The sequence below is a fragment of the Vidua chalybeata genome, chromosome 9 (assembly GCF_026979565.1).
Source record: "Vidua chalybeata isolate OUT-0048 chromosome 9, bVidCha1 merged haplotype, whole genome shotgun sequence".
NCBI classification, from domain to species: domain Eukaryota; kingdom Metazoa; phylum Chordata; class Aves; order Passeriformes; family Viduidae; genus Vidua; species Vidua chalybeata.
In genome coordinates, this window is record NC_071538.1 from 14,856,458 (window position 1) to 14,873,530 (window position 17,073).

Genomic DNA, 17,073 nt, shown 5'->3' on the forward strand with positions numbered 1-17,073 from the left:
AATGACACTCCAGACTGTGTCACTACAGGCACACAAAGGTGCTAAAAGCTTCTCAAATCCAGGACTGACAAAGGTCCCTGAGGCCTCATACTGCATGGACGCTGTTTGGTACTGGATGATTCAATAGAAGCAGCAAAATGGAGTGTCCTTTCCAGAGCTGCAATTTATTTTAAAGATCCCATTCCTGCACCCAGAGTGATCCCACTCCTGTACCCAGAGTGCTCTCCTTATACCCGAGAACCTACTATGGCTTTGGTCCAGATGCTCTCCCACATCAATTACCTCCACAAAAAAAGGTGATGGATGGATTTTCTTTCAGCAATTTAACATTAAGTGCCTTTTGGTTTAGCTAAAAACAAGAATGGAGGAAAAGATGTGTTGGATTCACCTTCTCTAGTTCATTCAAGATTTTGTATCCTTTACAGTTCTCTGTAGAAATAAATACACCAATATTTTCATCTTATTTCATTCTCTACAGACAGGAGTTTGATTAGGAAATGCACCAGCACTCTCTTGGCCCTAATTAAAGGGCATATAGTACAACAAATAGATGGCAATGCCACAACATTAATTCGATCCAGCCAGCATCATTTCTTCATAAGTTTTATTCACAGAAATGAGAGAACTACTTCCCTTCTACACCTGTCAGACTCCCTGTGGAAATTACTCCCAGCCACTCTTTTGAAGAGTGCAAAACATACAACTTCACTAATGAAAAATTGCTAGCAGAAGCAACAAGCACATCTCAGCTAACTAATCCATGGGATGTTCAGACCTGGAAACATAAACTTTCCCCACCTAATAAGGGTGTGCTGATCTCCATGAGATTGATGTCAGAACGCCTTAGAGTGCAATCAATACAAAGCAAATAAATAATTAATTGCTTCAAGTAATTAAATTTATCAAATCCAAATAAGAATAACTGGTATTTTATGGAACAGCTTCCAAAAGCTGAACCTCTGAAGGGACAGTATTGATCACAAGAGGACAGACAGATGTGTCACATGTTCACTGCCAATGAAGCCTGGGTTTGCATTAATGACAGAGCAGGAACAGAGCCAGCAGCCTCCAATGCAGGGTAAACAGCCAGTGTGCTTGGCCATGTAATTATTGGTCAGATCAAATACAGAGAATAAACATGTCTAAATACATACAAACAAGCCCATCTTCCTCGTTCACCTTGGACTTGGAGGAAGCACTTAGTTTGCACTCCAAGAAAAAAAATGGAAGAACTCAAACACATGCTTCCCCACACATCCACAGTAAATTCTTATTTATTAATCAGTGCTAAAAAAGTGCTCAGAAGCCTACTAAACATTTAAAAGCTGACGAGTGTGAATATTTGAATCTATGGGTACTAAAGTTCTACTTGTAATTTTCCATCCTTTACTTCTTTCTTAATTTGTTCAACTGGCAAATTGTCTACAAAATCCCAGTTAAGCAGATGAAGTCAGGCTGCTGGCTGGAAGCCTCTTCTGAGGGGAGGAGGCCAGCTTTGAATGACTAAGCTGGAACATCCCTTAGTCCTTTCTGAAGACTGAGAATTCTACAAACATCATTGATCATCTCTCATCACAAGGTTTTGTTTTGTTTCCAGATGAGACACCACTCAATAAATTCTCTTCCAGTTCCTTTGCTTCCAAACCCATGACAAGTGAGCAAGGACACAGACACACACCTCAACATGCAGGAGTGGGTACAAACATCCACCCTTTTCCATGCATCATCTTCTTTCCTAAAAGCACTGCTGCAACAATTCAACAGCATTACCAGAATCGAAAGTTAAAATCCACAGACAGGGCTGAGAGAGAACTTAAAACACACTGCAGAGATGTTAAGTATGCCAAAGTCAACAGCTCTGAACACAACAAAGTCAGAGGTTAAATTTAAAAGAAAGCTGAACATACGTGGTACAGAAACACTGTGGTGAAATCAGAACAAACTCAGTTCTGCCTTGCTGAAGCAACATCATGCCCAGATCACAAACATGTGGTTACTGTTTGTTTGTCTGGATCCTGGAAAAGATCCAAGTCCAAGCTCCCATTTTCCTTTCCTTCAGGCAGATCCACAGCAAAGCATTCCTTCCTCAGAGCTCCCTGCTTTCCCTTTAGTCTTTTCTTCACCTTTCCCTGTTCAAATTCCCTATGCATCTCTCTTTTCCTCTGGCTCTTTGGCAGTCTGACCTCCCAGCTGAGCAGAGCTGGTATAACAGGAAGTTTTCCAGAAGTAATGCTTAGGATTAATAATACACTTCTGATGTTATTTTCATAACACTGTTTTACTAACATCAAATACAAAGGTCTAAAATTCTTTTCAAGAAACTCTTAGAAGGCTCACCCCTTTCCAAACATCTGCTACTGCCTCCTGTTCTCAGTGGCACCAAGGCAATTCACTGCCTTGAATTAAGAGGAAGCTTTTCATAATGCCCAGCTTCCCACTGCTTAGAGAAACTTGCAGTCTGTGCTGTCAGGAGGCAGAGGGAAATCCCATGCAGAGCAAGGGCACAGGGGCTGTGGCCTTCTTTGCCTGTGGCCACAGTCCCATGGAGAACAATGGGAGACTGAGGCCAGTCTGAGAGAAGCCAGCTTGTGGAAGTCACTGCAGAAGATTACTCTTCAGCGTCTGCTGAAGGAGAAACTTTTGGTTATGAAGAATAATGGCTGTAAGTGACCATTAATCCTCACAGGAGGAAAAAAAGCCAGTCTTCAAATTCAGCCTGTCCATAAGATTGTGTAAGCTGTAATGACAGGGGGAATTTGAAGAGCCATGGCTATTGTCATAAAACCTACTGGGAACAAATTAAGTTGAATACGGATTCCTAACTTTTTCTTCAAGGACTCATTTCTATAAATTAATTTTAACTCAGATTTCAGACTAATTGTAAATCCTCAGGAAAAAAAAAATCTCTAATCAAAGAGTAAGTGCTATTATCCTGGGGATGATATGGTACATTTTTCACACATGACAGAGGTTGAGCCCTGATCTCACTGCAAAATCCAACTTCACCTAACCACGAAGGCATAAAGCACAGTAGCAAAGTATGAAATAAAGGAGGACAACAGAAGCCTTTAGGTGAGGAACTTTTTAGGTCTTCAGGCAAAAGAACTTACTGCAGGACAGCACAAGCTTTAGAAATCATTTTTCAATGTGCTAAGGGCAAAACATCTTATGCTGGATGTTGCCAGAGTATGAATTTCCAGCACTTCATTCCAATTCCTCACTTAGTTCTAGTATGCCTCCACCCTGATCAATTCCACATCACTGGAGATCAGAGGGTTTGCCATATAAATCCCACAAGTAAAATAATTTGGATTAGCATGGACTGTCAACTCCATAACACTTGGCACTTCAGCACCTCTTGCCAGTTCAAAATGCCTATACTGACCTCATCATGCATCTGTGAAGCAAGTGATTCTAATAGCTCCCGTTTTAAAAACAGAGAAGGCTTGGATAAGGAAGCCAGGTGACTGGCTAAAAGCCACAAACTAATTAGTTTTTCTGGGTTAGAGGTAGGTTTCACATTTCCAAACAGCAAAGTGTAGTTTTTTCACCTAGATCAGTGATAAACCATCTTTTTAATTCACAAACCACTGGTAATTCTAAGAACAGCATTTATCTCCTTAAAAATTTCAAGAACATAGGAAATTGCTCTAGGTCACTCCAGGAGCTTGGATACTGCAGGCTAAAAGTTGCTGAATCAGACTGCCATGCCTCAACTTAACACTGCATCTTGTGAGCATTAAAGGGAACAGATAAAAGCATGTAGCACCCATTTTCATGAAGGCTGGGATTTGAATTGCCTGTTTGGCGCACAAAAAGGCTGCTGGCTTTGCCAGACGGTTCCATCACCGATACATTATTGCTCAGCTTCTCTTCCAGAGAGAGTAAAAAAAAGAGAAAAGATCAACCATTACTTATTAGTTTCCAAAATCCAAATCAATCTCCATAAATTACTCTATTTATCTTAGTGCCAGAGAACACATCTGCCACATCTCAATACATCTCAACACCTGCACTGCAATCTTGCTTGTCTCTGGACTGTGATTTCCTCAAGGCTGTAGCCCCTCACTCAAACACGTATCCTGCGGATGGTGGCACTGGTACACTGAAGGGGCCCCTCAGCAGTGACCCTGCTGAGGCATCCTGCCTCTATCTAACACACACATGCACCAGTACATCAAAGCAGCATTATCCCAAACACATTTCTATTAACAGCCAGCAAGATCTGAAACCAGTCTGATATCAAAAGAACATTCCATAAAAACAGTCTTTTAAATTTACTATGCCAAGCAAGGATGCCAGGCAAGCAATGTACTTATCCAACTTTGCTATAATAAAGCAATTTTTTTTTTTTTTTTTTTTTTTTTTTTTTTTTTTTTTTTAGCTAGGGAAAAAAGCAAAAATAATTGTATGGGCACACAGGATTTTGCTATCAAAACTTCTCTGAAAACATTCAGCTGACCAAGCAGGTTTAAGTTACTTGATATCTCAAAACCTGTGGCTAAGAGGCAGGTGTCAAGTCCTGCTGATATAAGAAAGCAATACAAGAACAGCAAGAAAGTTCTTTACTCAGGAGAATCTCTGCAACAGACTGAACACAGGGGCTTTTCAAAAAAATATCTTCTAAGATAATGTAAATAGAAAGGCTAAAAATTCAATGTGTTTATGTGTTTCTGTTTTTTTTCAAGACACAACCTGAACATCCAGTTCTTAATCACCTTAACTAGATGATTTTTAAGGTCCTTTCCAGCCTAAACCACTCCAAAAGAACCTCTCAGCTAGTAACACACATGCTCCAAGGGGCTTATTAGATCTGGCTGTGAGCTCTGTTTGGACTAGACAGCTCCATTTGGTTCTGTTAGAGGTGTCTAACAACAGAGCAGGCACACTAGTGACAAACAGCAGCAACTTCAGGTGCCTCTGCAAGGCAATGAGTTGGCTTCCACAGAGCCAGCATTCCAGGTTCCTGAGTCTCCACATTTGTGGAATTCCTTTCTTATTTTAGAGGCAAGAACTTGACTTTCTTTAGCTATAAAAGGACGAGGAGAGAGCCAGGCAAAGTGAAAGACATTAACACAGGTCCCACGGGAACAGGACAAGAGCCTACCCTCTGGCTCCGCAGCGTGACACCTGCAGATTTGAAGTCAGGAAACTTGATGCCAGCAGTCTCAGGAACAGCCTGAAAGAGATTGAAACAGGATGTGTTGATGGAGGAAACACAAGAAACACAACATTTCATATAGAGACTATCTGAAGGGGAAACACCATTTCCTATGACAGAGAACCACCTGCCACAGCCACATGTCAGAGCTGAGGCAAGAGGAAAATCCCAGTCAATGGGATTCAGTGGTAAAATCCCAACCAATTCATTGAGAAAAATACTCCAGTTCAAGGCATCTTTGGAAAGCTCAAACATTTTTGGTCAGTTGGTTTAAATGCACTGCTCTGCACAGTGCATCTTACATCCACACACACCAAAACCCTGACCCTACAAGGTATTTATACATATTTTCACAGTATCATCTTTATCCAACTTTGACCCATTTCACTGATCAAAACAGCCCAGGACTTCCCTAAATCTTGCCTTTTGACTGTAAACTTTCGAAGGAATGAGCTGAGAAACCTCTGATCTGTACAGACATGAGGCCACTAATGAGGATGCAAGGACTGCCCCCTCCCAGGGAGGCCTGCTGTTCATACATGTTTTGTCATTTGTCCACTCATTAGACAGTTTTCTTTCTTACTTCTTATTTTAAGCACAGCATTAAAATGCAGCAAACTTTCATGTTTCTGCTGCTAACAGTAGAGCATATAGTTGCATTGCAATGAAATGGAAAAAAATAAATACAATCCCTTAAAAATCTATGCTGATGAGCAAAGCAAAAGGTGAACAGACTTTTAAACTATTAAACCAGGCTACCTGTGCACTGAATGGTTTGGGTTCCCCTGAATGGGTCAGCAATACTTGTGATTCAAGCTGAGAATAGCCACAACCTCTGCAAAACACATGCACAATTGTGTTTTTCCAAAACTAAGCCACCTCAAATCTCCCCATTTCTTTGGAGACAGCATTTGCCTTGCTGTTCCCAGATTTCTCTGCAGAGAGGCTCTGCAGCTTGCTCCTTCTTTGTTCCAGACAGGGCTGAGACAGCCAGGGCTGCCCCAAGATCATAAGAGATGCTGAAGGACAGTGACTCAATTTCTCAAGTTCCCTGCCAATAACTCTCACATCCCTATCAGTTATCTCTAGGTCTTGGTCTTGAGGTGGCACCCTGCAAACCACTCTGCATGGCCAGGCATTAAGATTATTTCAGTTATCTGCTGTCTGTCCAATAAACAGAGGACCCGGAAAAAGATTCCTAAACATGACCCTGAAGGAAAAAGTATTCTCTAACTACCAACAGGGCTAATGAACTTGTAGAGATCACTTTGATCTTTGGTAGGATATAGCCCCCCTGCTTGCCTTATTAGAGACAAACAAGGCTGCAATCAAAAACCAATCCTCTCTGCTTCTTTTGAATGAAGGCTGGTTTCCAAACTCCCTGAACTCTGTCCCTCAGCCTGTTGCTGAACACCCTGACACAAGCAGCGTGGGGAAATCAGCATCACTGCCTCAGCCAAGCCAACTCTGACTTGCATTCAGCAATAAGCAATTAAATGGGTTCTTTTGCCTCATGTGCCTGTACAGCCTGTACATGCTGTAAACGCTTCAACCTCAATTGACTCTTTGCTAAATGATTTTCCTTTGTTGAAATGATGCTGATGCAGCTCCCGATTCAAATTCTTAGTTAAAATGCAATTTTTTTCTTAACATTTCCTGGCTATAGTTGGTAATTGACTCCTAATGGACTCGGTCATGGTTGAAATGATGCTAGTGCAACAACAGAAACTGCTTCTCTGCCCACCCTGGTGTGCCTATGCACTACATGCCTGCAGACAGACCCCAGCCAACATTTAGGGGTGGATTCCCTTGCCTTGGCACCCTCAGCATCTTTCCAGCCCTGTTCTCTAGCCCTCTTTTTTTCATTCCCACCAGTGACAAACTGCTTTCTTCATAGGGAGATATACCAGCCATAGCTGAGCTTTCCCTTTAGGGAATTCAATGCACAAGGTGCCCAGTGATATTATACTCATCACACAGCAGGGACACACATGGGACACGACACACCAAAAGAGTGTTTAGAGGAAGTGGTGGCCATTAGGCACACTTCAAGCAATAACTGTCTAGAATTCACTGCTTCTCCCCCCCTCTCTGTACAGAATCTTTTGGAGAAAAATTACTCAAGTGCTCTCTGTTCACAAGGTGGAGGGACAGGAATTCCCAGGGACTCACTGGAAACATCTGAGATTTTTTAACAGCCCTTTCCTACTAAAGGTGCTGAATTTAGATCAGTCCATGCTGTCCTCCTCTTTCCAGAAAGGGAAACTGAGGTAGCACCAAAAGTGAACTGAAAGTTGTGTTCTGGGCTCCTTAGACTGCAGCTCAGCTCATGGAGAAATAGCTATAGCTCACAGAATACAAGAGTCCCACAGCAGGGCTGCTCTGATCACAGCTGAGGACCAGGAGAGGGGCATGTACTGAGCATGGGGAGATGCTGCTGAGATCCAGGAGCTGGGGAGGAAAGGAAAACTTGAACTAGAAAAATAAGGCAGGTGAAAGACAATGGGTTTGTGGGCCAACCCTACACAGCAGTAACAGAATACACTTGGAAGAAACAGGGAGACAGATGCTTCTCCTTGCCATGATGCATTAACAGTTGGCATTATTTCATCCCTTTTCTCAGGCAGAGAAAGAGAAACAGGATTTAAACCAGCATTTTTCACATGGGGGAGAGACCAAGAGCACACCAGGGGACTCTGACAATGGCTGCCTTACACCAATCTGCCTTCCAAAGATGTAACCAAAAAACATCTCCCAGAAGGCAGCCAGCAGTTACTCCCCCCACCCTAAAAAGGCCTGATCCCCATAGGACTGCTGCAGAAAACATGTTACCCAGCCAGAGCATAAATAGGGTAAAGGGAAAAAAAAAGAAAGATAAATGTTTACAGGCTTCTCTGTCTCCTTCTTCTGTGGCAGCTTCTTCTTGGGAGCCTTGCGCTCAGCACGCCTCTGCTCAGTGGTGGTGTCAGCAGCTGTGATGAGCTTCTGCAGGTCTTGGGTTCTCTTTTCTCTCTCTTTCTTCCTGGTTTCAATTTTACGGAGCTCCTGGATGAGGTATTCTTCTTCTGCCACCTGCAGACCAGAGCACGTCAGGGCAGTCAAAGAGCAGAGGAAGCCTGGCAAGGCAAGGGGGCCATCTACCGATAGCAGCTCTGCCCTGGGCCAGCCCGGGAATGATTTTATGCTCCTGCCTAAATTCTTGGATTTGTAGAGCATGTTACACTCTATAACCCTACCCTGCACCCACGGCAATGCCACTCTACAATCTGGTAGGTACTGTATCACAATATTTATGATGCACTCTTCAACAATCCATAAATTACTAATCCCCTCTTCCAGAGACCAAAAGCACAGACAGAAGGGTTGAAAAGCCCAAATATGCTGTAGTTGCAAATACAATGTTGTGAAAAGACAAAAACTCCCCTCACATATGAACTTGTCCTTGGAGGGAACTAAGTGAAAAGGATGCTCTCCCCCAGCCTATGGAGGACACACTTTCTTAATCTCTAAACTGTAGGACCATTATATAGCTTCAACATAGAGAAGAAATAAGCATGTAGATTTAGTCTTTGATGCTTTCTGGAAAGATTTTTACTCTCAAATAAATAATACTCTCTCCACGAGACTCTGGTACCCATAACATTGAGAATTTGCTTCCATCAGAGGACTAATACAGTCAGTGTCACTGAGAAGATCCTGGCAGTTACCAGAGACCATTACTCTGCTCATGTAGGCCTTTCTCCTGGATAGTCAGATTTCTCAATTATTGTCCTTTTAAACTCCTTAAAGGGAAATTAATCCAACAAAAGCTGTACTCAGGTGTTGCTTTTTTCTTGTCCAGCCCTTCTTTACCTTTCCCACCCTCTGGCCTGCATCATACACCTCCTGATTCAACTTATCAATCTTCTGGAGAAGTGATGCTCTCTTCCAAAGTTACCTGCTCTGGTGTCCTATTGTAAAGCCTTTCCAGCTGTTCCTTCCTTCGTCTCTCATGGCCAGCATCAAACACTGGGATTTTTAAGTCTGTGCCCGGAGCTGCACGAATGTTTGCCAGCTTGGCACAAATGTGGTAATACCGTTCCTTCAGATCCTCCACTGACCTTTTCTGTGGAAGACATCACAGGATGACAACATTCTGGAAGAACTAAGCAAAACCTTGTGCAGTAGCCACCTAAGGACCACAAGGATGTCACATACAGTACAAGAGACAGTGCCTGGGAGGAAGGCCTAGCAGAGACCCTTCCTCCCAGTTTCTCAGTGAGCTGCATGAATTAACTGCCACGGGTTCACAGCTACTGCTTTAAAAATACCCACCAAAAGATCCAGCAGTGCTGAGGGTTTAGAGACAATACAGCAGGGAAGCATCCCGAGCAGTGAAGATAAAAGGATGCAATAAGAGTTGAGAGGAGAAAGACTGCAAGCAGGAAACTGCAACAAATGCACAGGTCTCCAAGTTGCTCCAGACAATGGTCATTCAAGTCACAGCCAAGGTATCAGCTGCATCAATTCACTGCCCATGATTTCATGAAGTCTGAGCTGTGGTCCATTAACCCAAGCACAAAAGATGTTTGGGCTGCTCAGCTGGGCATACCCTTGTTATTTTACTTTGCTCTTCATGTGAGCATTTCAGAGGATAACAAGGAGCTGTTCTGTAGATGTCACATCATTCCCTATGTCACCAGGAGGCATGGAACCAGTATAGTAGATCATCAATCATGACACCAGGGTTGCAATTTCAAATCACTGATGGTCCCTGTTTCACAGCAGAGATGATGGAAACCTGTACCATCTCAAACCACAAGTCAGGAGCAGCACCAGGGAGAAGTCCCAGCTCCAAGGGTTCATTGACAGATCCTTCTCCAAGGGCCTAGACTGAAATCCAGAACACCTAGCCTGCTCAAACAAACTCCCCAGCTGCCTTATCTTCAAAGGAACAAGAAGCTGTTTTCCTGGCAGGTGCAAACCTAACTTTCTAATAAAACACAACAGGGAATGAGAACAAGTCACAGTGCATTTAATTACAAACAAAGCAAACAGCAGTGCCTTGTGCTGGAAATTCAATACTCCTTGATGCCAATAATTCATTATTTTCCCCTAATTAAGTTGATATAAGGGTAATTTGGTCTTTCAAGCGCAGAAAACCCTGCACATGCCATAGAAGCAGGTTGCTAGCAGCAACTTGGCCCCCAGGACTCACCTTGAACTGCTGGTGATCGTAGCGGTCATGAATGACTACAAAGCGCAGATCAAACCGCCGAGCCAGGTCAAAGAGATGGTCTGTCTCAGCTTTGGTCCACGCATCATCGTGGAGATACATCTGGTACTCCTGCTCTGAGTAGACAGGAACCTGCACTGTCTGTGGAGAGAAGAGAAAACCATGGTAGCTCTCCTGCAGCACTGCCCTCCTCACTGCCAAGATACCTGAGCCAAGAGCATGAGCACAGCACTGACAGGAGGGGGCTGCCAGGACCCGGAGCAACGCGTCCTGATAGGAAACTTGATGAGCAGGGAGAGGACTTGATATGGAGCAATGTGTGATTCCAAGGCCAAAATGTGACATTCAGGGAAGCCTACCAGGAACTACTGCCTAGGAGGCTGAAACCTATTTCAGATGGTTTACACAGGCAGAGGTCAGCAACCCACATCCTGACTCTGGGTTTCAAAATTTCAGGCTAACATGACAGTGAAACCAAGATTCAGCCAGCCTCCCTGCATTCCTCCCATACAGCAAAACCAATACCTTGGCACAAAGTACTCTGACAGTTGACTCTTTACTTGGATTGGGACATGCTCACTTGTACAGGAAGAACAGGAAAGACAAGGAGCAGTAATCCCCAGCCTTTAGCACACCTTCTGCTTTGATACTTAGACTATTTCTTTTATGTTTGGTGCAGACAGCATCATGAAGATCTGAAAGACTGTGTACTGTACAACTGAAGGCCATAAACTTGGCAAATAACTTTGTCCCTCCCTTCCCCAACAAATAACTTTGTCCCTCCCTTCCCCAGATCTTTTCCCCAGCAGAATGACAGAGCCAAATGAAAATCCAACTCTCACAGTGTCCCAGGTGCCTAAAGGACCAAGCCCACAGTACTGTCCCCAGACTGGGATTGCTCTGCAAGGGCTCTATCCAGAACACAAGTGTCACATGAGTACTAATGAAACAGCAAAAATACTTACTATATTAGGGGAAATCCTAGCATGTGGTAAAGCAAGTGTAAATAAGCCTGTGCTTTCCTCCCTTATTCCCCCTCACTCCCTTCCTCCTGCAGCAAAACTTTGCTCAGCCTGAGGAGATCCTGCCTCCAGAAGAAAACAGTGTGCATGCAAGCAGATGTGCTTCAACACCTCTGTGGTCCTGTCACCAGGAAACTCATCCTCATGAACTCCATACAGCTTGGAGGAGCATTTCTGAGCCTTCAAACAACACCTTCTTTAGGTCTACTGCCTTTCCTCTATCACTTAGACACAGAAACTCAAAGGTGAAGCAGATCTCTTGGGAATGCACTGAACCTCAACCTTCAAGTACCACTTCCACCAGGAGCAAAGCCATCTTACCAAACACTGTAAGGATGTCTCATGCATATCATGAAACAAAATTTCTAGAGGAGCACACACACATGGAGAAGAGCCAGCCAGGCTCTCTGCAGTGGATGGAAGGGAAGGTGGCAGATGCCTCATCAGACAAGAGAATGTGACAAGAGCAAAGGCAGTTCCAAAATACTTCCTCAGCCCCGTTCATGGCTGCTCAGGTGAGAACCCCTGAAAGAAATCAGAAGGTGGGAACAGATGGAAAGCTTGAGCCAACCACAGGTTGACTATACATTCAAATGCAACATAACCATGAAAAGGCAAATATGATCCCCAGAGAGGGATTTCCAGCAGAAACTGGCAGTGTTTCAACTGCACAACAAGAGTACTGGCAGGAATACCAACTACAACACTACTGATCCCTGGTCAGGAAAGATGCACTGAAATGGAAACAAGTACAGAGAAGAGCATGAGTAATGGGGTGGTGAGCCTGTCTTCCTACAGCAGACTGGAAGAGAACACAGCCTAGCAAAGGAAGTCTGAAGGAGAATCTGACTGCAGGCTTCAAGTACGCTAGATGAAATGAAAGGAATACTCACGGGAAGAAAAGAACAACTGAAATAAGAACAAAGAAATTGACTTGCAAAGAAATGCCAATTTAACACGGAAAATTTAACCTGGAAATGAAATGAAGCAAAGACAGTCTAGAAGAGCTTCCCAAGGAAGCACAGGGGCAGGATAAGCCAAGTGCTTTTCAAAAGGAACTTGATTAGTTTATGAAAAGGACTGGATTGTGGGAGGACCTGAAAGAGCCAAGAGGAGGATTCAATGGCCCAGAAAACCTCTCTCAGTCCAACATTTCACACTATAAACTCACAAAATTATGAGTATTAAATTAGCTGAACTGCTCAGGATCCTGGAGCCACAAGACAGCTCTGTGAAAACATCAGCACAATGCCTAAAGAGGTAAAAATTCAACCCAAACAGTAAAAATTATGAGGGAAATAGAGAAAAAGAGCCCACATAAATCCACCATGCTTTCATAAGTGGAACATTCACTCTTAGTCCACACATTTCAAAAGAAAGGATATTTGAGAACAAGAGAGTGCACAGGAGGGCATGTCACACTACAGAGAACACAGTACACAGCAAGGAAAATTTACTACATCATGTAACACAAGATCTCAGAGGGACTAAACCTCAAGGCAGCAGTTTGAAATGAGCAGAGGAAAGCACCTTTGCATACCACACAAAATTAACCTGAAGAACTCATTAGCATGAGTTACTCATGAAGCAGCTTTCTGCCCTGAATGTACCTAGCAAGAATTATTAAACACAGATTTCAAATTAAGAAATCCTTAAGCCAAAGACCATCAGAAAGTAGGAAAATATGTATTTGCCCCATTCTCATACTCCTTCGCCAAGCCTTTACTGATGGTAGCCAAAAAAAACAGTATTGGCTGAGAGAGGGCTTTGCTCTAACACCAGCAAAGCTGCTTTTATACTCCTATTTCACACCCTGAAACGAGGCCCAGTGTACATGGTGAAACCCAAGTTCACATTTTGGATCTCACAACAAAGAGGAGGGAATTGTATTGGAAGGAAGCACAGAGAAAAGGGAAAGCAACTGAGCAGTGACCCAGGAGCTTGGTTAAAGAGCTTGAGCAACCAACAGGACAGACTACACAGGAAAACAGGCTCATGCCAAGGGGAGGGAAAGATTCAGGCAGAGGCAGCAAGTATGTGAGCAGAAACCCACGAAAAAGCCTGGAAAAGTAAGTAAATTTCCTCTGATAAAGCAAATATCCGCAAAACTCTTCATCAGTGCCTTCAACTTTCTCAACTACAGCACCACAAGGATAACAACTTGCTCCTGATATTATGTAATTGTGCATTTGCAGATGGCAGAGGTCTGTACCACTAATCTAAAGGTTACAGCCTTCTGCCTGTCAGTTCACAGTACCTGATAATGTTAAGGCAACGAGAATCATATAATTAGAACACCCAGACGTGATGTGTGGCCCCCTCTGATAAACTCAGTTGAACTCAGCCAAAACCAGTTCCAGCAGTAGAGTCTTAGAGACAATTAGCCTCACAAAGTTTCACTCAGAGAGCTAGGTAGGTGCCTCGACTAAGTGAGTCATACTTCAGACTTCCACCCCAGACATCAGAGAAGAGATACCACAGGAGGCTCTTACCAATGTCCCAGCTACAGGAAAAGCATCAGTCAGAGCCTGAGCCTTCTAACATGTAAGGTCAACCAACCACTTAACTCTGCAGGAAGCCAAGCTTTGTTAGAGCTGATGCTCTGTGGGTTACAAACTTAAAATATTGTATACGGTTACACACAAGCAGAGCTTTTGTGGAATCACGTTTTCTCACTCTTTCATATTTGCATCATGAAGGGAGTTAAATTACATTATGGAAGCACCATAACTCCGCTCCTTCCTAACTTTGGAGGTCCTGACTTTGAAGTATAAATCTTGATGTAGTTTTCTTTGTGCATACACATAAAAGGCACAGCCACTCAAAGCAGATACATCTGGGACAAAAGACAGCAGGAGATTACAACAACACATTGTGACAATTTAATGTAAGATGCAAAGAACAGGGGACTGCACCACACTGATACCACGAGAGCAATTTCAGAGGGAACGCAAAGTAATTCAGCATCTGTGCTGGAATCTGGCCAAGAGGTTGCTAGCCACCTTTTTGGCCATCAAGCTCAAGCCATTTTTTTCATAATGAGCAAAATAGCAGAATTTCTGACTTTTATGACTCACTCAGAATAGAATACCTTTTACAACCCTGAGTCTGTAATCAGGGGGAGGGTGCTGGTCAGGAACAGAGGTAGGTATCACGAGTTCTCCTCACCAAATCCATGACTGCACACCTGAAACACCGGGGTCTGTACCAAGCTCTGACCATATACAAAGCCTGCTTTGCCTGAATGATTTGGAGACATCAGTCCATGGTCACATGGCTGTAGGTCACGCTGCAATTCAAAATGCAATTACCAAATCTAACTCAGCCTTCACGTGTTGAAAGAATCAGCTTCCTGTCTGGACAGCCAAGAAACTGACTGAAGGGTATTTTCCAGCTGCTGTATATATGCTTTTGTTTGCAAGTGCTCCCACTTACTTTATTAAATCTGGCAAAAGGGTAATCCTTCCCTTCCTCTGCTGCCCTCCTCCAGTGGTAGAACATTGCTCCATCTTTCCTTGCTGGGTTGGTGAAAGGCATCCACTTCCAAGGCCGGACTTTCTTGGAGCCCAGTTTTGCTTTGACTGTTCGATAACCCTGAGTTGTATCACTTGGCAGCAGCGGAGGTGCATCCCTGTGGTGGAGAAAAGTGCTGGTAATGAGAAGCAAGGAGCAGTCCAAGACAAACCCAAAGAGATTCCAGGCTCAGAGCTCTTTTTGCAGATACAAAAGCAGGCGCTATTCCCAGCTGAGATTAAGAAAGATACAAAGGCTAAGAGCACTGGTTTGTCTGCATTAGACTGTTTTTCCTGTATCACATTAATTTCCTAGATCAAGCAAACCCCTCAAATTTAGAAGAGAGAAAACAGACACTGTCCATGACTAAGAGAAGGGCACAAGCATGGGCTGAGCACAACAGGGTATCAATCTAAGAAGTGAGACTGCCCCTGGCTTCAATAGGATGCTGCCCTGCCACCAAAAGCCCAGGCCAACCCACAACCTGCCCAGATGACCACGTGCTCTTACTTTTTGTCAGAATAGAGAAGTGCATAAACTTCTCGGTGCATTCCTTCTGGCCTCTTAAACGTCAATGTCTCTGAAGATTTCTTGGATTTTTTCTGAAACAAAAAAATTGCACTTTAGATTCAGAGGTAGAAATTCCTCAGGGAACATTAAAATTGTATAACTTGATGCCCTGTGATGGTTTTTAATTTTATCTGGTTTTAGACACCTTGAATTTCTCCAAGAAAGTGCCTATTCCTGGTGGAAGATGCTGACAGACAAAATGTACCCACTTTCAGTGATAGGGCTCACCAGTACCCACATTTGCTCTTGCTGATAACACACTTAAATTCCAAGCTGAACATCTGGCTGTAGATTGCAGGGGCTGGTGCACTAAGTCTTTTCTTACTAGGCAAGCACTGTCCTCCCTCAGAGATATTAATGCATTTAATAAAGTGATTCTCTACATTTCGAGTAAGAAATGTCTTCCCAGTTTTTTACAGTTTTTGTCACTTTGTTCTGCAGCAGCTTCAGTTTTTACCATCTGTGATTACACCCTTGCAGTAGCCCCTTGGCAAAACCCCCAGTGTCACCTACCAAAGTTCTCTGGTCCCAGCTGTGCTCTCCCATTTACACAGCAAACAATTTTTTGACAGTTTCTTCATAAGAGGAATTCAGTGTACACAACTCAGCTTGGCCCCTAAACCCTTGACAGAATTGATGGTTTCTAAGACACAGTCCAAGTCATACCCATATACAAGTTTATCAGTAATCAACTGTATCAGGTGATCAGCTTTGGATTCAGGTAAGTACAGTAACAGCCACACTAAGAAGTTACACTTTATTTAAGAGGGAAAAGTTTACTGAGCATTTGGTTTAACTGTACCATCTTTATAACTACTACCCCAGACACTACTATTATGTACTTGCTTACTATATCACTACCAAATTTTAAATCAGAATATTTTTCAGTAGTAAAACTAACATTGCATCATAAATTGTGCTTAAATCCATACAGTCACCTTTATCAAGCAAATTCAAGATTCCACTGAAAAAATAAGTCACTATCATCTTGGACTACAACTACTTTCCATAAAACTTCATGACAGACACGCATTATATCAGCACCTTTTCATCCCCAGTCAAGCACCTTTCTCCTAGTGTGCCCATCACTTTGCCCAGCAGCAATGTAAGGCCAACCAAGGCAGTTACCCGCAGGTCACCACACACCCTGTATGAACACAGGCTTCTGGAATTCCCCCAAAGTTCCCAGATTTATTAAAAGTTAATATCAGCAGGCCAGAGATCAGCTCAGCCAGCTCTTTTAGGAGTTGAGAACAAATTACTTGGTCATGCTGATTTAAATGTTTTTATGCCTAGTAATTTTTATTTTAACATTCTCAGTCACTAATGGACTGGAAAGTACTTCATGGTTCTCTTGTGATTTCAAGACATCAATCTGTTTCTTTTCTAATTGAGAACAGATCTATTTCCTGAGTGAGAGCTGCACTGTTATTAGCAACTTTGCACTCTCCATGTGATAACAGCTTACACCTTTGGTTTGGCTTCGTTTCTGTACTTTGTAGAAATTCAGAATGTTTCGTTCAAGTGGCCTCCTGCACACCTCCCAGAACTTTTCCCTGCACCTTCCCTTCCTCTCCCTTCCCATTACAGTA

The 17,073-nt window shown here is 43.2% G+C and overlaps 1 protein-coding gene across 2 annotated transcripts in view; it reads right to left on the reverse strand.

The window, feature by feature from the left end:
- The window catches only part of DMAP1 (DNA methyltransferase 1 associated protein 1), a 32,089-nt gene that overhangs the window by 13,381 nt on the left and 1,635 nt on the right, over positions 1–17,073 (reverse strand). For both annotated transcript variants that reach the window (XM_053951064.1, XM_053951063.1), the window contains 6 exons: positions 15,422–15,513; positions 14,834–15,029; positions 10,359–10,517; positions 9,099–9,266; positions 8,048–8,233; positions 5,108–5,179 (listed from right to left, as the gene is read on the reverse strand). In XM_053951064.1, the coding sequence (XP_053807039.1) occupies positions 5,108–5,179; positions 8,048–8,233; positions 9,099–9,266; positions 10,359–10,517; positions 14,834–15,029; positions 15,422–15,513 (873 nt within the window). The remainder of the gene's footprint in view (positions 1–5,107; positions 5,180–8,047; positions 8,234–9,098; positions 9,267–10,358; positions 10,518–14,833; positions 15,030–15,421; positions 15,514–17,073) is intronic.